This window comes from Tamandua tetradactyla, chromosome 17 (genome assembly GCF_023851605.1).
Source record: "Tamandua tetradactyla isolate mTamTet1 chromosome 17, mTamTet1.pri, whole genome shotgun sequence".
Lineage (NCBI taxonomy): Eukaryota > Metazoa > Chordata > Mammalia > Pilosa > Myrmecophagidae > Tamandua > Tamandua tetradactyla.
The window spans coordinates 42,225,500-42,246,143 of NC_135343.1; the positions used below are offsets into that span (position 1 = coordinate 42,225,500).

General features: G+C 40.8%; 1 protein-coding gene and 1 long non-coding RNA gene across 2 annotated transcripts in view; one reads left to right on the forward strand and one right to left on the reverse strand.

The window, feature by feature from the left end:
• Nucleotides 1-1,642: 1,642 nt before the first annotated feature.
• BMP10 (bone morphogenetic protein 10) lies at nt 1,643-8,220 on the reverse strand. The gene is made up of 2 exons (XM_077135095.1): nt 7,848-8,220; nt 1,643-2,802 (listed from the first exon to the last, which is right to left on the reverse strand). Exons 1-2 carry the CDS (start codon nt 8,179-8,181, stop codon nt 1,862-1,864), a joined length of 1,275 nt encoding a protein of 424 aa, XP_076991210.1. The 5' UTR covers nt 8,182-8,220; the 3' UTR covers nt 1,643-1,861.
• A 9,834-nt stretch (nt 8,221-18,054) lies between these two features.
• Nucleotides 18,055-20,644, forward strand: part of LOC143661589 (uncharacterized) — a 36,091-nt gene continuing 33,501 nt past the window's right edge. The window contains exon 1 of the long non-coding RNA XR_013164710.1: nt 18,055-18,131. This is a non-coding gene — a long non-coding RNA (uncharacterized LOC143661589). The remainder of the gene's footprint in view (nt 18,132-20,644) is intronic.

The following is a 20,644-nucleotide window of genomic DNA, read 5'->3' on the forward strand; positions in this document are numbered from 1 at the left end:
TAGTACAATATGTTTATAAATCTAAAGTGTTTTGAAAGGGAGGCTGAGGTTTCCCTGGGTTAAAAAAAAAAAAAAAAGGGCAAGATTTCTGAAAGAAGCATTCACTGGGACCCACATTCCCCAGTGCAATGTGTGATTTGGGAAATGTTTGGTTCTTCTTTGCTTCTGGTTTTTCCTGAGCAGAGCCTGTGATCCCGAATGCGGGTTAAGATGCAGCCTCAAGTCCTCCTGATCACTGGGCAGGTTCACGCCCCCACCTCCCACCACAGCCCCCTAAACTGGGGCCAATCCTATCAGGCACAGTGACACATCCTGACCGCTAATCATAGCCAGTTCCCAGAATGGGGAGGCTGTGGTTTCTATCATGGAGGAAACCAGATTCCAAATTTCAGACTTAGCTTTCAAGTCATTTGCTTGTATTTCTATTTGTTTGTTTGCTTAAATTGTATTGTTTCAAATTTGCTTTTGTTTTTTAATTCTTTTACTTAAGTGTTTTTCATGGACAAAATATTTCATGAAATGTATTATTAAAATCAAATCAGGGCAGGCCACGGTGGCTCAGCAGGCAGAGTTCTCGCCTGCCATGCCGAAGACCTGGGTTTGATTCCTGGTGCCTGCCCATGGGAAAAAAAAAAAAAATCAAATCAAATTGAATTAAAGAGTAGGGGAAATCTAGAAATTGGAACACTAACCACTTTCCTCTCAAGAGCAAATGCTTTCACACGTCCCCTTCCAGCCCACAGCATGGGTGGCGGAGTCCAATGAAGACGGTGACCCAGGCATGGGAGAAGGATACGAGTCAACAGGGCAAAGAAGAACGAGAAAGGGAAAAAGAGAAAAGAGCCAAAGCAGAGGTTCTGAGGCAAGGCAGAACTATGAAGAAGTAGAGAAAAATATTAAGTGGATAGCCTAACAAACAGGTCCCTTCTGATTTCCTCCCTTCGGTCTGGAGTAATTTTATTTTGTCTGGAAGGTTTCATTATCTGGTTTGAACTGTGTATAATTTTGCGAACACATCTAAGGATGGCAAATCGTATTCTTTCCCCCTCCTCTATGTGCAGCTCCCACCTCCTGTACCCTCTGCAGCAGGAAAGGCCAACACACGTGACCTTGCTTTGTGTTTTCCTTCCTTGGCCAGACTCTGCCCCGAGTTCATTCATTGCTGTTGTACGTCTAAGGCCCATATTACCTCTCTGGAGCCATTTGGTTTCTGTTTCCGTATCAAATACCCATCATTCAAACATGCAGCCTCCTTCACCAGGCCGAGAAATGGCAGAAACTCAACTGACAAAAGCTACATGTACATTTCCCAATGTATTTAGGAAATGCAAAATTTCCTAGGATGGCTAAACTCCTGATGTGGATTATCTTGACATAAATCCTACTCAGAGAAGAGATGATTGAGAGCAACCGTTGGCTTTTAATGTATACACATTTGAGTGAGTCATGTACATAGATAAGTATAATCTGCCTATATAGAGAAAATCAAAAGATATGTATAAGTTTATGTATGTACACACATACATACACAAATATGTATCTTTTGATTGATAAAAAATATGAATCTGTGCGTCTTTTAATTTGTCATTTTCTGACATTGCCATCTATAACAGCAAATGGCCGACCCACTCTACTTACCCTCCATATAAATTGCAAAACAACACCCCCTAGGCAGAAATATTGAGTGGAAAGGACTAGACTGTTGAGCAAAATATGCATTTCCTGCAGCAAACCGACATGTTCATTCTCCCAAGGTAGCAGGCCTATGTTATCTGTACACCCTCATTTTAAATAATCTCATTAAATAGGAACACAAAATATACACATTTACAGTTATTAAATAAGCCACAGGACTCCCCTTCTATCTACAGCCACATTCAGAAACGGCCATGCCTTCGTATTTAAACTTGTAGGTGACGACACCTTTGTCTAAATACAAGATGGAGATGGGTTCTAGCTTCGTGGGCACACAGCAGGCTTTGGAAGCCTTCTGGGAATTCTTGAGGTGGACCAAGGCTTGGATAATCGCATGCTTTGTGGGTGTAAGATGCTCGGCTAGGGGGTAGTTACAAACGCCTCGGCACTCATAGGCTTCGTATCCAGGAGGAGCAATGATCCACGAGTCCCATCCAATCTCCTTGAAGTCGATGTAGAGGGGGGTCTTTTTGCAGTAGTTTCCCTTGGCATTCCTTCTAATTCGGGCAGTAGAATCATAGATAATGTTTGACCTCATCTGCAGCAAAGCCTCTTCCCCAGGGCCGCTGGAAAAACCACCCAGGCCCAGGTTATCCAGCTCCAGAAATTGCTCATGTGCAATCATTTCATTGAGCTCCTCTTTCCTCTCCTTGTCACTGCTTTGGTCATCAGAAAACACAACGAGCAAAGGCACGTGCTTATTCCGAGCACTGGTGTCTATTTCCACTTGTCCCCTGCTGGTGTCCTCGGCTTCTTCAAGTCTGCTCTCAATGTGGACCTCCAGCTGGTGGGTGGATGAGCCTGATTTTTGCCAACGTCTGATGGCATCAGTGACATCAAAAGTCTCCCACTCACTGTTGGTTCCATAGATGTCCCCTGACACCAAAACCAGCATGTTTCCTTCCTCTTCCTCGTCCCCTTTGTTCTCTAGTACTTCAAAAATGGTAATTTTCCGGTCTACGCCGTCATAGATCATGCGGTCTCTTTGCACCAGGGTGTACAGTCTGAGTTCAGCCATGACGACCTCTTCATGGTGAGGGATGGACACGTTGAAGAGGAGAGGATATTTTCGGAACCCATGAAAACTGGCTGGTTGGGAAAACAGATCTGGAAAAAAGACAAAAGTCAGATTTGCAGTATGTCTCAGACGAAAAACAGATGCTTATTTATGGAATAAGATGGCCTGTCCACACAGGAAGCTTGATACAGAGAGAAGATCAAAGAAAACAAACACAATGCTGACATTCCCTAACACAGAAAATACTGAAAGGTCAATGGTAGAATGCTAAATTGAGTTAAGCTGCCAAGACTAAAATGGAGAATGGCTGTCTAATGGATAGGAGAAAACTCACCCAGCCTTGCTTGAGTAGCTTATCAGCCACAGTGTTACAGAATTAGGAGAGAGCCTGAGGAGACTGTGGGGGCAAGCCCCCAATTTTCTAACCAGTGAATAGCTGTCAAATAGGACAGTGCGTGAGTCTCTTTTTTTCTTGAAGCTTTTCAGAAATGAAGACCTTATGACTTTTCATACTTGTATTTTTTAATGAATGGATGTCCCCACCTAGCTAGATGGGGAGCAGTCTCTCTGAGAAACCTCCATCTAGACAAGGGGTTGGTAAAGTAGGGTCCACAGGCCAAATCCAACCTGATACCCAGCTTTGAAAATGAAGTTTTATTGGAATACAGCCCCATCCATTCATTTCTGTATTGTCTATACCTGCTTTTGCACAACAATGGCAGAGTTAAATCATTACCACTGAAATCACATGGACCCCCATGCTTAAAAATATATACTATTTGTCTGGCCCTTTACATAAAAAGTTTGCTGACTCCTGCTCTAGACAAAATATCCTGACTAGGCCATCAAGATAGCTGTAGACCCATGGGTGTGGGGATTTTGAGGGGTGTGGTTGTCTATGGGAATGGGAGAAAGTAAACTTGGGTACACATTAGTTGCCTTAGTCTTGCACCCCTAGCACTTGACATGCGAGTTTGGCACAAACAAAGCACTTACGAATTTTTATTAAATACCTTTTTCTTTCTTTTTTTGCATGCTGTATGGTGGGGTCACATTTTGTTATTTTTCCACATGATTACCCCATTAATGTAGCACTATTTGTTGAATTTTTGTTTGTTTTGGTTTGTTGTTGTTGTTTCCTCTGGGGTGGGGGAGGGGGAGCGCATGGACCAGGAATTGAACTCGTGTCTCTCACATGGCAGGTGAGAATTCTACCACTGAACTACCCTTGCACCCCTTTATTAAATACCTTTTAAAAGATCCTTTAACCTTATCAGCACATCTCCAAATGCTATCTTGTTGACATCACATCTGGCATTTGTTATCAGATTGTTAAAGGATTCCATGACCCCAAAGATGCCATGGATCATCAATCGAGGAATTCTTTACCATCTTTGGCAGCATTTCCCCAATTGTGTATTATCTTCATGATTTCAGCTGGGTTTCTGTTCTAAATAGAGACTTTTACTCTTTTTCTTTAACTCTATGTGATTATTTTTGCATTTGCTAACTCTTTCAGACTTTTTCTAAGCAATGGCATTCATTCATGTGTTTTTTCCTAAGTCACATTAATAATTTAAATAATTATTTAATATTATTTAAATAAATATTTAAATAATTTAAATAAATATTTAAATAATTATATAATTATTTAAATAAGACAGCTTGCTCTGAGTACCACCTAAAATCATCTCACACACTGCTACTGGGAAATATAAGCCTATGAAATGAATTTAAACTCATTAACTTGGCTCTCAAGACCAGCTCTACCCAGGTCTTGACCTCTTGATCAGCCCAGCTCTCATTCATCTTCTAGAAGACATGGAACATTGCATCTACTCAATTAATATTTGTTGAATGACTGAATGAATATGCAACACCCCCACCCCTACCCCCATTTCAAGTATATTGATCTCTTCACCACTTTCCAAAATACCTCTTTGCTTTGCTGTATTCTGTAACTTTGTAACTTTGGATATGTTCTTCTGACCCTTGGAAAGTCCTCTCCTCTCATATCAAGTTCAAGTTTCACAGCAAGGCCAGCTCTGACACCTCTTTGTGGAGAACTCCCTCCCTTTCCTATTTGGAGGTTCACTCCCCTCCGAGTCACTTAGGCATTTACTCTCTATATCTTTCCTTCGACACTTGCCATTTATTGTATTTTGGTTTTCATTTTATTCATGAATCTCCCCAAATAGATTGTGATCATCTGGGTGGTAGTCACCATTCTTAAGTGCTTTAAACCAAGGCTATTCTTTAAAAATGTGGATTAATTGATTATTCTGGGCACCAAGCCAAATTGACTAATGGGCATGACATATGCCCTAAATGGATCATCAAGATCTTGGGTAAGAAACTGAAGTAATTAGGAGCCTTTTTCCACTATGAGAATGGAGGAGATTGACTTCCTTTAGACAGGAAATATGAGAAGACCAAAGATGGGGCAGAAGGCTGGTTGCCACATTTGTGAGAAAAGTGCAGATTAAAAATTCACTGTGATTAAATTGATATTTCTTTTAGTCTCCAGTATCTTAGAGCAGCTAGCAGTAAAAACCTAAAATTGTGGAATTGTAACCCATGCTGAACTCTGAAATCTGTTCTATAACTAATTGTGGTAGTGTTTTGAAATTTATTGTTTTTTTTTTGTACATATGTTATTTTTCACGAAAAAAGAAGGAAAAAAAGTCAATTGTGATGATAAAAAATATATTCAAGGCCGCTAGCCTCCTATATTCTGGAGCAGCTGGAAGGGAAAATCTGAGAGGATCGTATGGTAGCCCATGACAAACTCTGGGATCTGTCCTGTAACTACTTGTTGAGGAGTGCTTTGAAAACTATTGCTTTTTTCTTTCTTTGTTTTGTATGTATGTTATAGTGTACAATAAAAAAGTTAAAAAAAAAAAAAAAAAGAAGAAGAAAGAACTTGCATACTTTTGGCAAAAAAATTCACTGTGGTGGGAGAAAGGGATTACAAAGGCATGTGAGGAAACCGCTGGTGGTGATGGATTTATTCATTATCTTGACTGTGGTGATGATTTTACTGGGTCTTTATGTATGACAAAATCTATCAAATTGTATACTTGAAATATGTATACTGTATTGTATGCCACATATCCATATAATGCTGTTAAAAGAATAAATTCACTGTGAAGTTCTGTACGGGAGCTAATGGAGTAAGTAATAAGTGGAGGAGTGACATTTCAGGAAAAGGAAATTAATAATTAATGTCTACTGATCAAATTTAACATGCCAGGTACTCTGCAAACATTGTCTTATTTAACTATTACAATGACCCCCATGATGCAGATAGTTTTACCTTGTTCATTTTACAGGGGAAGAATCTGAGCCTCAATACAGAGAACTGGCTTGCTCAAGATACAAGGTGAGAACGGGCAGTGCTAGAAATTGGAGGCATGCTTTTCCTACCTTGGAGGTCAGCACTTATTTCCCCCAGCCCAGTTAGGTTTGAAGATTTTTTTTCTTTGCCTTTTAGGGGAACTGCCCTGAGCAGATCCAAAGAGTCAGAAAAGAAACAATAGCAGCCAACAAGACAGTCCAGGGTAGGACTCTGAGCCTGGGGGCTGTGCTTTTCCACCTACCTGACAGAGTTGTGGGCAAAGAGGTTTTCCATTGACAGATGCGCTACTGCCCTCACTGATCATTAGTAATAACAAGCTCTGCAAACTCCACATCCTGACTTGGATTATCCAAATCCTCCTCAGCAGAAGTGAGAAATGAAAACTTCTTATTTTTCGGGACATGAGCCACATTTCTCCTACCCACGCCTTGAGCCAGGCACTCAGGGACCGGTGCTAAAAAGCCGTAGAAAGGATTCCCACAGAAGGAGGGGGTTCATTTTCAATTTACACTAGTCTCCAGAAGGGATCTGTAAATTCAGCTTGCAATTTCCATTAGATATATGCTATTAAATATTAGAAACTTTGGAAGTCAATTGAAATTTAAAGGTAAATGGTATCTCAGGGAGTAAGCAATACCCACTGGACATTTACTCCAATGACTAGAATATTAAGTAATTCACTAATAATAACTAGCGTTTGTCCAGCACTTGATAGCAGATGGAGTGCTTTTTGATCCGTAACCTCTTTGGAGTTGCTCAGCTGAGTGATGTAGGTACCATCTTCACTTCCAATTTACAGATGAGGAAATTGAGTTCAGAGAACCTGAGCTAAGTGTCCTGACTACTAAGTCAACCAGCTCTCAAAATTCCAAATCCTGAGCTACTTCTTTGCTACTGCCTTTCCTGCTTTCAAGAACATTTGGCCAACATCAATCTAAACACTCTCTTAAACCTGATGAATGACTACAAAACCATAATTAGTAAATATTAAAGATTTAGCACCTCTACCGTAGATATATAGGTTTTTTTTTACTTAGTAGCACTCTACTAAACAAAGGATTTACTTGCCATCTCATTATATTTAGTTACTGAATATAAAGATATTTCCCACCATATTTTAAAGTCTATGCATTGTTCTTCATAAAGACACAGAAATGGTAAACTGGATCACTAACTGGGTCATGTGTATTTCCTAGAAACTATAAACAGTGCTTCGAGGATATACACGATCCATCAACCACAACAAAAGTTTTGAAAGAATTCCTAAAATGTAAGTTTTCATTCAGTTTGAACATTTCATAAATAAGATCACAAAATGGGAATTCATTCAAGGTTTGAGCAAAACACAAACCACAGTTTTCTAGTTTTGTTTTGGTTTGGTTTTTGTCTGAGTTCTTATAATTCTCATTCTAAGCATAAGTTCACAAATTTTGTAGTTAATTGAAAGCCAAAAGGCCTACCCGGAAAATAACAGAGAAAGGTATAGCAACATTAATTTTCTATGTTACTTAGGGTCCAAATTAAGACTTTTAAGAGGCCTCACTTTGATGTCAGAACAGTAGGTGTGTCACAGCTTTGGATTAAAAGACGTTTTAATACATTTTGGGGGTTCTGAAATAACCATATAAATGGTATAGACCAAAATGTGTGTTATATCTACATCCCCTTAGACAGATGCATTGACTGCGTACAGTGTGCCCATGCATCGCAAATCTACTTATCACTTCTTATGAGAAAAATCCAAATAAAATTTCGCTAGTGAAAATGTAAACTTACCTTCATTTTTGAAACTCCTAATGATATTGGCAGAGGGCATGGAGGTCCGATCGGTTGCGAATTTGTTGTAGAGTTCCAACATGTACTCTGGTGGGTCAACCTTGGCTGAATCCTGTGCAGGGATGTCAGACAGGTTCAATGTCTTGAGAAACTCATTCTTCATGCTCTGCAGCAGCGTATTAAAGTCGACACCATCTTGTTCTGAGAAGACATCATCGAAGAGAGGCATATCTTCTTCCAGAGGCGACTGCTCCAGGCTCATGATGGGGCTGCCAGAAACCGAGTGAGCCACCAGGCAGAAAAGAGCACACAGCTTCAGGGCCCGAGAACCCATGACTCTGCTTGAGCCCCCAGCCCGACCCAGGAAGGTTTAGCTCTCCTGGGCTCTAAGTGGCACTTTTATCTTGCAGAGTGTAAATGCCTCATGTCATTGGAGTCATGAGACATTTCTCTCCCTCCCCCTACCACTCTTCCTCTCCCCCCAAAAGTCAGGTTGCAGTAATTGGATAACAAAATCCCCTATAGGGGCCTAGCCTTTCTTATCTCCCCAGTGTAAACTTGTGCACCAGATTTTGTTTCTATCTTGCAATCCCTTTTTCTTTTAATGAGCATTTTGTAAACATTTCCACATTCTGACACTGGCTGAGAGATAGAACAATTTTCTCCTTGCAAAGACAGCTTCTCTTCCTTTCAATCCACTTCCTTTGGCAGGAATGTCTAAGTTCTGCTTTTATGTGTTCTGGTTTCACACATGCATAAAGTAGGTATTGGGGATCAAGACAATATGCAACAATGCTGATAAATATTAATTTAAGTCATGGTGCTTTCACCCTCCATAAACATTTCTGAAGAAAAACCAAATATCCACCATCTCCGAGTTAATTTAATAAATTAAATAAGCATACACATTTTAAGTATACAATTTTAGAAATAGAAAAGTGTAAGCTTTGTGGTCAATAGCATTTTCCCTACAGATTTGATCTGGTTATAACGGCTCTTGAGGAATAAGGCGAGTGTTTAATTATAACAGCAGCTCAAATTTATTGGGTGCTTCCCACAAACAAGCAATGTGTTAAGTGCTTTGCATATAATGCGGTCCCCATAACAAACCCTGTGACTACCCCTATATCATACATGGGTCACCTAGGTTAAATATCTTGCCAGGGGTCACAGAGCTACAAAAGGACAGAGCTAGGATTTGAGTTCAGGCAGTCTTGAGTCTAATGGAAATTAATAAAAGAAAAAGTCACATTTTTAACTGCTACTCCACTAGGCTAGGGCATCAGCAGAGATGCTGGAATGTTAACGGATCACCAGACCTGCTCAGCACCAAGCAGCCCCCAGAGTTTGGAGCCAGGGAGCAATCTGCAGTTGGATGTGTCGCTCAGAACTTTCTCCTGTGCAATCAATTGTTAACTGGAACCAAACCTTGGCCAGATCCTGCACAGCTTAATCAAATTGATCACCAAGTGGATCCCGCAAAAGTTTAGCAAACAAAAATATTGGGCAGATGAAAAATGCTTTAAACTAGCGAAAAAAGAAACACAGTGGAATTGATTGTGCGTCTAGTTTGGGAAAGACAAACCATTTCACTGCATTTTCTAATCTTATTTAGAGACGGTGGCAGTAGCGGTGCAGTCAGGGTGGCTCTGCGGGAGACGCTAGGGGGCGCGCTCGGGCTGAGGTGTGTCCTGCAGGGTGAGTGTCTCTCACAGGACGTGTCCAGGGATGTGGTATATGGGAATACTCTCTCCGTTTTTGAGCTAAAACTTCCTACCTACATTGACCCCAATAAATTAGCTGTGTTTATTTTTCTTCAGGCTCCCTAAGATTTATGGTCATTTTCTGCTTCTTGCCCCTCACTAAATGCAAGATTGTACAGCAATTTCTTTTTTGGAATGCCTTTAGTAAGGATTGTATGCTGAGGGGAAAAAATCCCTCCTCCAAACGGTCCGTGTGTTTAGTAGATGTTGATTCTGACTCAAGTCTCCATTTTAGTGAACGCATCTGCACCTATTTTAAAAAGGCAGCTGCGGACTGAAAATAGATGGTAACCTTTAGCTGGCCCATGAGGGGTCCCCTCAAAGGCTGGGACCCGTTCTGGGGGCGGTGCACCTCACTGTGGGGTTTCGGCCGGCGGGTCCTGCATCACACACACACACACACACACACACACACACACACACACGTCAGCACACCCGTGGCGGGCGCATGCGTCATTGCCGGGACAGTGAGTGAGCCCTGGTGCTCATAACCCCGGCGCTGGAGCTGGTAACTGAGACTTCACTGGCTTCCCTAAATTCGGCCTTAGAGGAACTATGGAGCTGAATATTGGGGCCAGTTTTTCCATCAGAATGTTTCTATTTTTGGCTAATTAAGAGAGAAAAAATGGAAATGACTATTAGCGCATCTCAGTGATTGCAGCTTCTTGAAACGCTTGCTTAGCGCCTGTGCTGGGGTGGGCTTCGTGATCCGAGGAACGGGACAGCCCCTCCCTCCTCCACCAGGCCTGGACATCCTACATTTTAGCTGCATGGACTCTTTATCTCTGTGATTTTCTCTAGAAACATTTCCTGGTGAATCTCATCTGACTCTATAGGGTCTGAATACCTCCATGTTCCTTCCTTATTTTGACTTTTCTGGACACAATCTATTCTATTGCTTTGCAATGATCTCATTCATTTAGAGCTCATTCATTTGGAATGTATGACCATTCATCATGGACTAAAGATCGCTATTTTGTGAGCAAGGATATATAGGGTATGTTTTGATATTTTAAGAGAATCCACAAATGTGGAGAGTGAAATACTATTTACGCATCTCACTTTTCAATTACAGTGTCCAGGAGCCTCTACTTTGACATATTCTGGACCAACTTTTGAAGCTGAGCTCCCATAAACTTGTAAGATCTAACACCAAATTCTTTCCCATTCTCTAAGGGCTCTGTGGGCCAGACAAGGCTCAGGCCCATTGGACAAAATCCTTGGGATCCTGCTGCTCCCTGGGAGTAGTGGACAGACCTTGAATAAGTGCAATTGATAAAGTTCTCCTGGCAGGCAAGAGGTCAATGAAGTTAGGAAGTCTTTGAACACAATCCTAGGCTCTTGGAATCCTTCCACCTTGGACCTCACATCAGAAACATCAGATGTCTCATGCTTCCTGCTCAGGAATTTTTAGAGCCTTTCGTGGTACACCTCGCAAACCAGATGTGATAATAAAAACGTTTAACAAACTCTATGACAGAGTCCCAGCCAATCAAGACAGATACTCGCTAGAGTACTAGACAAGGGTCCCAAAAGCCTTGCCAAGCGTTAACTCTTGAGCTCTAGATTCCAGGGAAGGGGCCGGAGAAGTAGATATTTACCAACCTGTAAGAGCATTTTTATATTTTAGCAGCATACAAAACTGTGCTATGGATAACAGGTAAGTCCTGCCTAAAATCCCTAACCTACAAGTCATATGCTATTAGAACTAGCAAACTCAGCATGAGGCTAGACAGCCTGCAGTGATTTCTCCCATGCCTGCTTCTAGAATCTGCTCTCTGACTGCCATTTCATACCACAGTCGAGATCTTGGGAACTATTTGGGGGTTCCTTCAACCTTAGGTTCTTCTTCTCCTCTGCTTTGTCACCCCAGCACCTCCTTCCAGGATTGGAAGTTGACCTGATAACGACATTTCTAGTCAACTCCATATTCCCAGAACCCACACTGTCAGTAGGGAACTGGCCTCCCTGGCCTCTCCTGACCCTTCAGCATTAGGTCCCTGCTTGCCTGAGGCCTACTAGTATCAGCCGTCCTCAAGCACTAACGTGGAGGCCCTCTCCTCATCCCAACTTCTCTGATGTATGTGATTTAAATATTTTTTTTACCTCCAGCCTTCAAAAAACTTCCACATGATTCATTCACACTGTAATAGGACCTATAATAGGAAATATCATCAATAATTAGGATAGCAATAGAAAACAGCAGCCCTTTGTAATAGACTTCAATTCAACAATGGCCCACTGTGTGTACCTACTGTGTGCCAGAGACAAACACCCTGACCTTGTAGAGTTTGCCCTCCATTTGGAAGGGGAGGCAGGTGGGAGACAGTACACAAATACATAAATAAAAGGAAGCGTACTTTGGGCTGATGAGTGCAGCAGAATGAACAAGCCCAAAGAAGATGATGGGAAGTGCCAGGGGACAGGGGTTGCTATGTAACTGTCAAGGCCAGACAAGGTTACCCTGCCAGAGGCGAGGGAGTCAGTCATAAAGGCTAGGGAGGCAGAGGGAACATCAGTACAAAGATGGTTTTTACATGCCTGAAAGACATAAGCATCAGCCAAAAGGTCAACGTGGCTGGAGAAAATAAAATAAGGGCAAAAGTTTTAGGAGATGAGATCCCAGAGTAAGCATTGGCTGAACCAATTAGAAGATCATGCACCATTAAAAATAATAATAACATTATACTCCACAAATACGTAATTTTACCTTTTGCTTTTTTTCACCAAGCATTTCATCTTAAGGATTTTCCTTGTTGCCACATTTGTCCATAACATTCATTACAGCAATTGCCTAATTCCATTGGGTGGGTATCCCATAAGCTTGTAAGAAGATTTTTAAAGTCCGAAAAAACGTAGAAACATCTATCGAAACGTAAAGGCATCTGAAATTTACATTTGAAATACAACTGCCCACATATTCTAAGATTGAGGGCACTTGTTAATATATTTGCTTACTTGACATATGGGCAGGACAAAAATAAAATGGAGCGTGGTTAAATAACCATTGTTCTCTATAGAATACTACCGGCCACAGGTCGCAGAAACACATGGAGGGTGATGGTCCACGTGTCCATGTGTTGTTATGAGTAGCTTGTCCATAACAAGCTACTCACTGGGCCCCTTGTGTCTGCCGTCGCCTCCTATCAGTCTATTCTGAACACGACAGTCAGATCCTGGCATGAGATCAGACCACCATGCCTCTCTCCTCTCTCAAAGGAAAAGATGAAGACTTGCTGTAGCTGTCAAGGCCCTCCATTACCTCTGTGATTTCAGTGCCACCTGCAAACTCCACTCCAGCCCCAGCAGCCTCCTAACTAATCTCTAAATACCCTAGGCATAGTCCCATCTTAGGTCCTTTGCTTTGGCTGTCCCCTCTGTCTGGAATAGCTTTACCCTGGATAATCCACTTGCTTTCTCTCTCTTGCCACCTTCAAATCTTTACTCAGATATCATCTTCTCCATGAGGCCTAGCCTGACTGCAGTCTTGGACCTCCTAATCCTACCCTCCTATTTAAACATATGTGTCCTAATATAATATGGGTGTGTCTAAAATAAAATACAATTTACTAATAAAGTACTGTTTTTAAAAAAAATAAACTTGTTAATTTAACAATTAGCAGGACAGAAACAAGCGGTACATGTGTGCCATTCCACTTACGGAATGAGAGGCAGAGGCTGTATTTACAGATGCTTTGAAAAAAAAGTTCTTTCTCCTAGTAGGTCGTAGATGAGTTACTCCCGAAAGCATTTGACGCTCTTGGGAGAAATGTCCATCGTCTCTCATTTAATGAATGTGCATTAAGCATCTACTTACTCTGAATCTTCACTGGGATGGATAAATGCTGGAAATACAATGGTTTACACTTTCCAGGAGCTCATGGGCTGAGGGGAAAGGCAGGGACATTTGCAGTAAAGGGAAAGAGTAGAAGTAATGATTGAATTACAGATAAATCTGGATACCAAAAATAAAGACTTTTATTTCATGACTAAGTTTTTTTTTTCACAGTCTCCCTATCTTTTGGCATCATCCATGTCCCACCCTCTAGCTAGAATATGTGCTCTACAATGCCCGGGATCTTTGCTTTGTTCACTGATGTATATCATAAGTGTGTAGAGTTTACTTGATTCATAGTTATATAAGAGTCACTCAATAAATAGCCATTGAAGGAGTAAATGATGGCAAACACTTTAAATATTTTCTTCCTTAAATTCCTTTCAGTAATGTTATAGAAGTATAAATGTCATTTAAATAAATATACCCATTATTAAAGTACGCGTGTATTTTATTAAGACACACTAGAGAGAGAGAGAGAGAAGAGAGAGATGATAGCTAGGTTTATCAGCCATAATATACTATTTATCTTAAAATTTGCAAATAATTAATTTATAATTCTTTTAAAATTTTATTATGCAATGCATCATATATACAAAATGTTTATTAAATTGTATAAAGAGTTTGAAGATAAGGATAAAGCGAATACCCATGGCTCCCCACCTCCCCAGGTTAAAAATATAAAATATAACCAGTACCTTTAAAACTTTCCATGTAACTCCTCCCAATTTCATCTCCTTTCTCTTCCTCATCAGAGAAAGGCACTAGGCTGAATTTCTGGCTATTTATGCTGTTGCTTTTTCTTTTTTTTTTTTCCACAATTTTACATCCTGCCCTTGCCAGGAAAGCATAGCAGGCATATGAATAAATCCCTAAAAATATGTTATTTAGTCTTGCCTATTTTAACTTATATTGTCATGGTCAGGTTCATGTGTCAACTTGGCCAAATGGTGGTACCTAATTGTCTGGTTGGGCAAGTGCTGGCCTGTCTGTTGCAATGAGGACATTACATAGCATTAAATCATGATCACATCAGCAATCAGCCAAGGGGAGTGTCTTCTGCAATGAAAGATGCTTAATCTAATCACTGGAAGCCTTTTAAGGAGGATTCAGAAGAGATAGCCTCTCTTCCTGCTTCAGCTGGCGATTCTCTCTTGTGGAGTTCATCCAAACCCTCCATCGGAATCGTCAGCTTCACAGCCTGCCCTGCGGATTTTGGACTCTGCGTTCCCACAGTCACATGAGACACTTTTATAAATTTTATATTTGCGAGTGTTCCCAGTTGATTCTGTTCCTCTAGAGAACCCTAACTAATACATATATAAACTGAATCATGCTATACATTTTCTTCTTTGGCTTGCTTTATTGGACCTAGCAGAATGTTTTAGATGTGCTTATGTCAATACATGTAGCTGCGGTTCATTTATTTTCATGGTTGTAGAATTGTCAGTTTTATAAATAACTTGTATAACCATTATAGTGCTGATGGACAGTGCTTTCTTGGATTGTTACTTTTTTTCTTGATACATATATACAGTACTAGTGTGAATACATATATACAGTGCTAGTGTGAATTTTATTGTTATTTTCTGTTCCAGATATTCGCCAAGCCCACTGTCCAACAGAATTTTCCACAGTGATGGAAATGTCCAATATCTGCACTATCCAATAGAATAGCCATTGAAACTGCCAGTGTCTATTGAGCATTGGAAGTATGGTTGGTGCTATTGAGGGATTTAAATTTTAATTTAAAAAACAATATGGCTAGTGACTGCCATACTGGATAGCATAAGCCTAGAGAATATTTATAGAAATAGGACTGCTGCTCTGTAGTCAGGAATGACTCTGCCTACTTCAATTAATGCCAAATCATATTTCCAAATGTTTTTCCCCAATTCTACTCCTCCCAGCAGTTCTTGTCTCTCTGCATTCTTGCAACTTGTTTTGGCTGACTTCAGGCTCCAGTTGAGGCCTGAGGGCTCTTTCTTCCCTACTTCTCTTCCCCTTTCATTTTAGGGTTTGCAGAAGATAGTTTCCTTGTCAAAAGGCATAGTTTGGGGTAGGAAGCACTGTTTTAAGGCATTCTGTCTGCTCGCAGACATAATTTATGTGGGAATTCAACCATGCAAAGCATGGTACCCAAGAGTTAAAGTTTTTTGAATGACTGGAAAGGACACATAAATGTAGCAGTATTCCATGTTCATGAATAGGAAAACGGTATAATAAAGATGTCAGTAATTTCACAAATTTATATAGAGAGATGATACATTTTTAGCAGAACTTTTAATACAACTTGAAAAGATTATTCTTAATTCTGTATGCAAGGGCAAAGGAATTAGAGTAACTAAAATAATCTTGGAAAAGAATGAGATGGGATACTTTTCTTACCAAATATTAAGAACTATTAAAAGTCAGAAATAATCAAGACAGTGTGATGCTGTTATAGGAAAAGATCATGGAACAAGATAGCAAACCTGGAAAAAAGCTCACGTGAACATGAAAAATTGGTAATAGATGATTTTTCAGATCAGATGGGAAAAGATGAACCATTTAATAAACAGCGCTGGGACCATTTATTGGAAATATTGATTGCCTACTTCGTAGTTTATACAAAAATCAAATCCAGGTGGATTAAGTTTGGAACTTTACCTTGGTGATAAAGAAAGACTCCTTTCACCCCAAGAACTAGCAGCTCATGCTGTCTAACCTGAGAAGATGACACAAAGAGAAATGATTTCTCTATCCCTCTTTCCTTATAAAAGGAGAAAAAGACACTTGACATTTAGAAAAATTATGAAAATGGATATTATCTATAAATTCCAATTCAGCCAAATAGTGAAATTGTTCGTTTTAGAGAAAGCTTCACCAAGAATTCTTTGGAACAGTGAGTTCTCCAATTACATTTAAATTTGTTACACTTCCCATCTTTTCAGAAACACATTTATTCCATAGATGAGACAATCTTTGTGTTACGTAAGATTACATTATCTGTATTTGAATAACATCTTCATAGCTCTTTTTTTTTTTTTTTTTTTTTTTTTTTAAAGAGAGAGGGAGGAAGGGAAGGAAAGACAGAGAGAAGGAAGGAAGGATGGAAGGAAGAAAGGGAAACATGTTTTTAAACATTTTCTTGTTTTATTATATTTTGTTTATTTGTTTGTTTTTTACATGGGCTGGGGCCGGGAATCGAACCGGGGTCCTCCGGCATGGCAGGCAAGCACTCTTGCCCGCTGAGCCACCGCGGCCCGCCCCTTCATAGCTCTTTAAAGCTAACAAAATCTCTTGCATGTGCAACTTAAGAAGTAAATTCTAAAAACAAAAGTGTCTACCGACCCAGGATACCCTAGGGGTGGATAGACTGCCCGTCAACCTGCTTTTAGAGCCGCTGGAGGTGTTTGACAGCTGTGCTAAGCAACAACACAGAGTCCAACGACAAAGACGCAAACTCAGCCAGGGCACTCTGCCACGATGCTGAGATAAGTCAAGCCCTTTAACACCAGAGGCTGCTAAGGGTTTATTCCACACTCTCAGCGAGATAAGCTGCCATTCACACCTCATAGCACACTCAGATCTGAAAAGCAGCTCAGAGGAGAAATTAAGAGACACAAATAAACGCAATTATTTCTGTGAAAAAAAAATTGGTACATTTCAAGTCATTCTGATTTTGGTTCAACCAGGAGCCATCAAGAGCACATTCCTCAAAGTACTGGGTTTTCCTGGCAGAGTTAATATGCAATAGGGGAAGGAACAGAAAAGAGGTCCCAAAATGTGCCAGTCACTTTGCACCCACTATCGGAGTTGCATTCTGCATTAGTTTCCCCCATTTTACAGATGAAACAGAGTGAAAGATAAAACAGGTTGGCCTGATTCTATACAGCTGGTGAAACATGGATTAAAACCCACATTCTTGCCACAGTTCCTTCCTGGTTCCCTAAACAGTCTTTGTTAGAGACAAAGTCTATGTAGTTGGACTCTGAGAAGGTGGATAGGGCATGATATAAAACCCTGGCTGTGTGATTATACATATATATCAGAGAGAGAGAGAGTGGTGGGCTTCTCTGTACTAATCGTTAGTGTTGGTTTCCCCGAAGGCTGAATGACCCCTCTATTTTCATACATTTCTTAGGACAGTTCCAATGTCCCATGTCTGTCCTGTTTCTCCAGAAGGACATACAAATCATGAGTTTTGTTTCCTTCAGTAAGAAAATATGCCCCCCTTAGAATTTGGTGTATTATGAATGCATCTGTTTAGATGGAACAACACACAAGTAACCCCTTGCTATTCAATTTCATTATCCACCAACTAATGAGGCAAATCCTATAACTTCAAATCATCGACTCTCAAAGTTGGAAGGAACACTAGAGGTCAGCGCAATGGCCTCTGACACTCTGCAGGAAGAGAGAAGGAAGGAGAGAGAAATTACGGGGACCTGCCTTATCAGTGGACAGCCACTTTTCTGACTACTTTCACTTGACAAGTTCAGAAGGTTGCATGCCAGAAGGGCTTCTTGGAGAAGGTCTTCCGTATCAGAGCGATAGCCTAAGTGTGTTGTGACAGAACTGTTGCTGAGCACTGGACATTTCTTTGTGAAATCAGAGGTTACATGTAACACATCTTCATTATATGCCATGCTTAGAGCAAAGAGACAGAAGAAATTTGAAGCCATGGATAATCTTCATTTTTAGGTAATGTTGAAATGGCAAATCTGTTTATAGAATCAACCTTCTGGTTTGCAAATGAAAAGGGATGGTCACTTCTGCCTTAAAAAGCTTAGTTACCCCTAGAAAAGTCTCTTTCTTTCCTTCAGTGGAAAAAGGTCAAGTTCCAGTCTAATATGATGTCATAAGACAGCAATTCTGCTTAAGCAATCCTTATAAAATAATGTGAATATATGACTAGAAGGTGACAAACTGAATTTTAGATAAACACCTTCAATTAAGCTTGTTCTGATGCAGTTTAAGTTGTGTGGAAGTCCTGAAAACCAAAGCCATTTTTATGGCCTTCAAGAGCTCTCCAAAATTATTAGTGAATTATCTATTAGGTCTGTGTGTTTAGAACTCAATGGGTCATTTGCCTCTCATCAGTGGCTGATGAGATTGGGATTTTATGCATTTGGGATGATAACAGCACCTAAAAGGAATTCTAGTGAAGGATAACAGCATTCTTTAAATAGCCAAGCAGGCTGCTAAAGGAAACGCAGATCTCTGAACTACAGAAAAAATATAGTATTTTTAAAAACACTTGATTCCACCACTTTCATTACACAGTGATCACTGGTGGACTGAGATGAAGTACCCAAGTGAACTCTGAAAAAAACCCAAATGATCACATTTGGGATAAAAAAAAAAAAAAAAAATTCTAAAATCTACATCCCCAACCTGTTCTTTCATGCATGAGAGTAGTCATTCTCTGCTGCATGATCAACATACTTGCAAGTTATATCAGCTTCCCTGAGATAAGGTTAGAACATCTGCCTTCCCAAATACCATGGAGTCCACAAGGGCAGAGACTGTATCCCACTCATGTATCCTGGGAACCCAGTATGAAGCTTGGAACATAGTACCTGCTCAGCGAAGAGATAACAAATGAGTGCATTGGGGACATGGCTCCACTGCATGTTTATCTGCTTTGGGTTTTAACTTGTACTACATGGAGAATTAAGCTTAAACATGGCCAGGAAAATCTGCATTTAAATTAAATATACTAGCCTCCCTAAATGTCACAATCTTCCTCAAAACTGCTGATGTGTTCTAACCTCTGAAAGCATTCATGTCTCCTGCCTCTTGCCAATCCTCCTTCTATCCCACTTCTATATCCTCCCTTCTCTACTTCTATGGGGTCTCCTTTGAAAATATTGAGCTTCTCTCTCTGGCTCTTTCTCATTGGATTAGGTATTTTGGGAATATTGGCATTGGCTGGACTCCTGGGAATCTTGGTCTCCCAAGTGGCTGATGAGACAAGAAGTCTGAGTGCACTCCAGTTAGGAGGACACAGTCTCCTCAACCCACCACTGCCTTCCTTAGACCTTCAGGAGGACCTTCTCTGGCCACCTTCTTTTCCTGCTGTGGATTCTTTAGGGCTGCCTTTGCTCTTGAATCAATTGAAGTATAGTCCTAAGGGGAAGAAAAAAGTGCTACTGCTACTCTTGGATTCTAAGCCTTGAATCTGTCTATAGCCAGAGCAAATGTGGTCTGCCTAGTCCAGCCCAGCTCGCCAGGAGACTACATTAGGTTTGGGGCAGAGTCTTCATAGGAATAAAAGGATTTACCTTGAGCATTTCTCCTTCTGCATTAACGCAGCTCTTTGGAACTAGTGATAGTGATGTCAGGCAACTCTCTGAGGAGTAAGGATTCTTGAGCCCCAGCCAGAAGCAACTTATCATGGCTAATAATTCATCATTCACCACCACCACAAGAACAAATGTTTCTTAAGCACCTACAATGTGCAATGCATAGTGATGCCAGGCTGGCAGGGAAAGGCACTGTGCTGGCAACACTCAAAGATATAATAATAACACAAAAAGTCATCACTTATTCAGGTCCTGCTCTGTGCCAGGCACTGAGCCATATGCTTTGTGGTCATTATCTCTTCTAATTCTCCCCCAAATCCTATAAGATAGGCACTATTATCATGGCCATTTTACAGGTGAGGGTGCTGGTCACCCAGCCAGGGAGGGGAAGAGCCAAGATTGACACAAGGCCTGCTCAATCCCAAAGCCATTCCCTCACCCACCGCTGGCCATCCCCAAGAGAGGGCTGCACGGTGGCAGGAGGGCATGGCCCAGAGAACACAGTCGGAGGGAAAGATAAGGAATAAAAAGGCAAATGTCTTTGTAACAGGACAAGGAGGAAAGATGGGTAGAGAAGCAGCTGCAGAGGTGATAGGAGCTGAGGTGCTTCATAACTAACATCCTCAATGAACCCTGCAAAGGAAAAGCTAAAATCATCTAGTGAATAAAGTGAGAGCAAGGGTGGGACAAATGTGAGAATAATAACCAACTCAAGTATACTGAGGCCTCAACAAAGTGAAATAATATGCTCATTGCTGAATATGTGCTAGTTACGTAGTAGAACGGAGATTTCAGACTAGTGTAGTCTCGTCTGACTGCAGAGCCCAAGCTCTGAGGGGAAGGCGAGAAGACCCATTAGGGCATGTTTCTTTACATGACTCTTGATTGACATGTAGTTTTAGTGATAAA

Coding starts and splice junctions, on each gene's coding strand:
- BMP10 (XM_077135095.1), bottom strand. CDS start 8,181: ATGGGTTCTCGGGCCCTGAAGCTGTGTGCTCTTTTCTGCCTGGTGGCT. Junction 2,803..7,847: donor TAGGAGTTTCAAAAATGAAG/GTAAGTTTACAT, acceptor TCTTTTTTCCAG/ATCTGTTTTCCCAACCAGCC.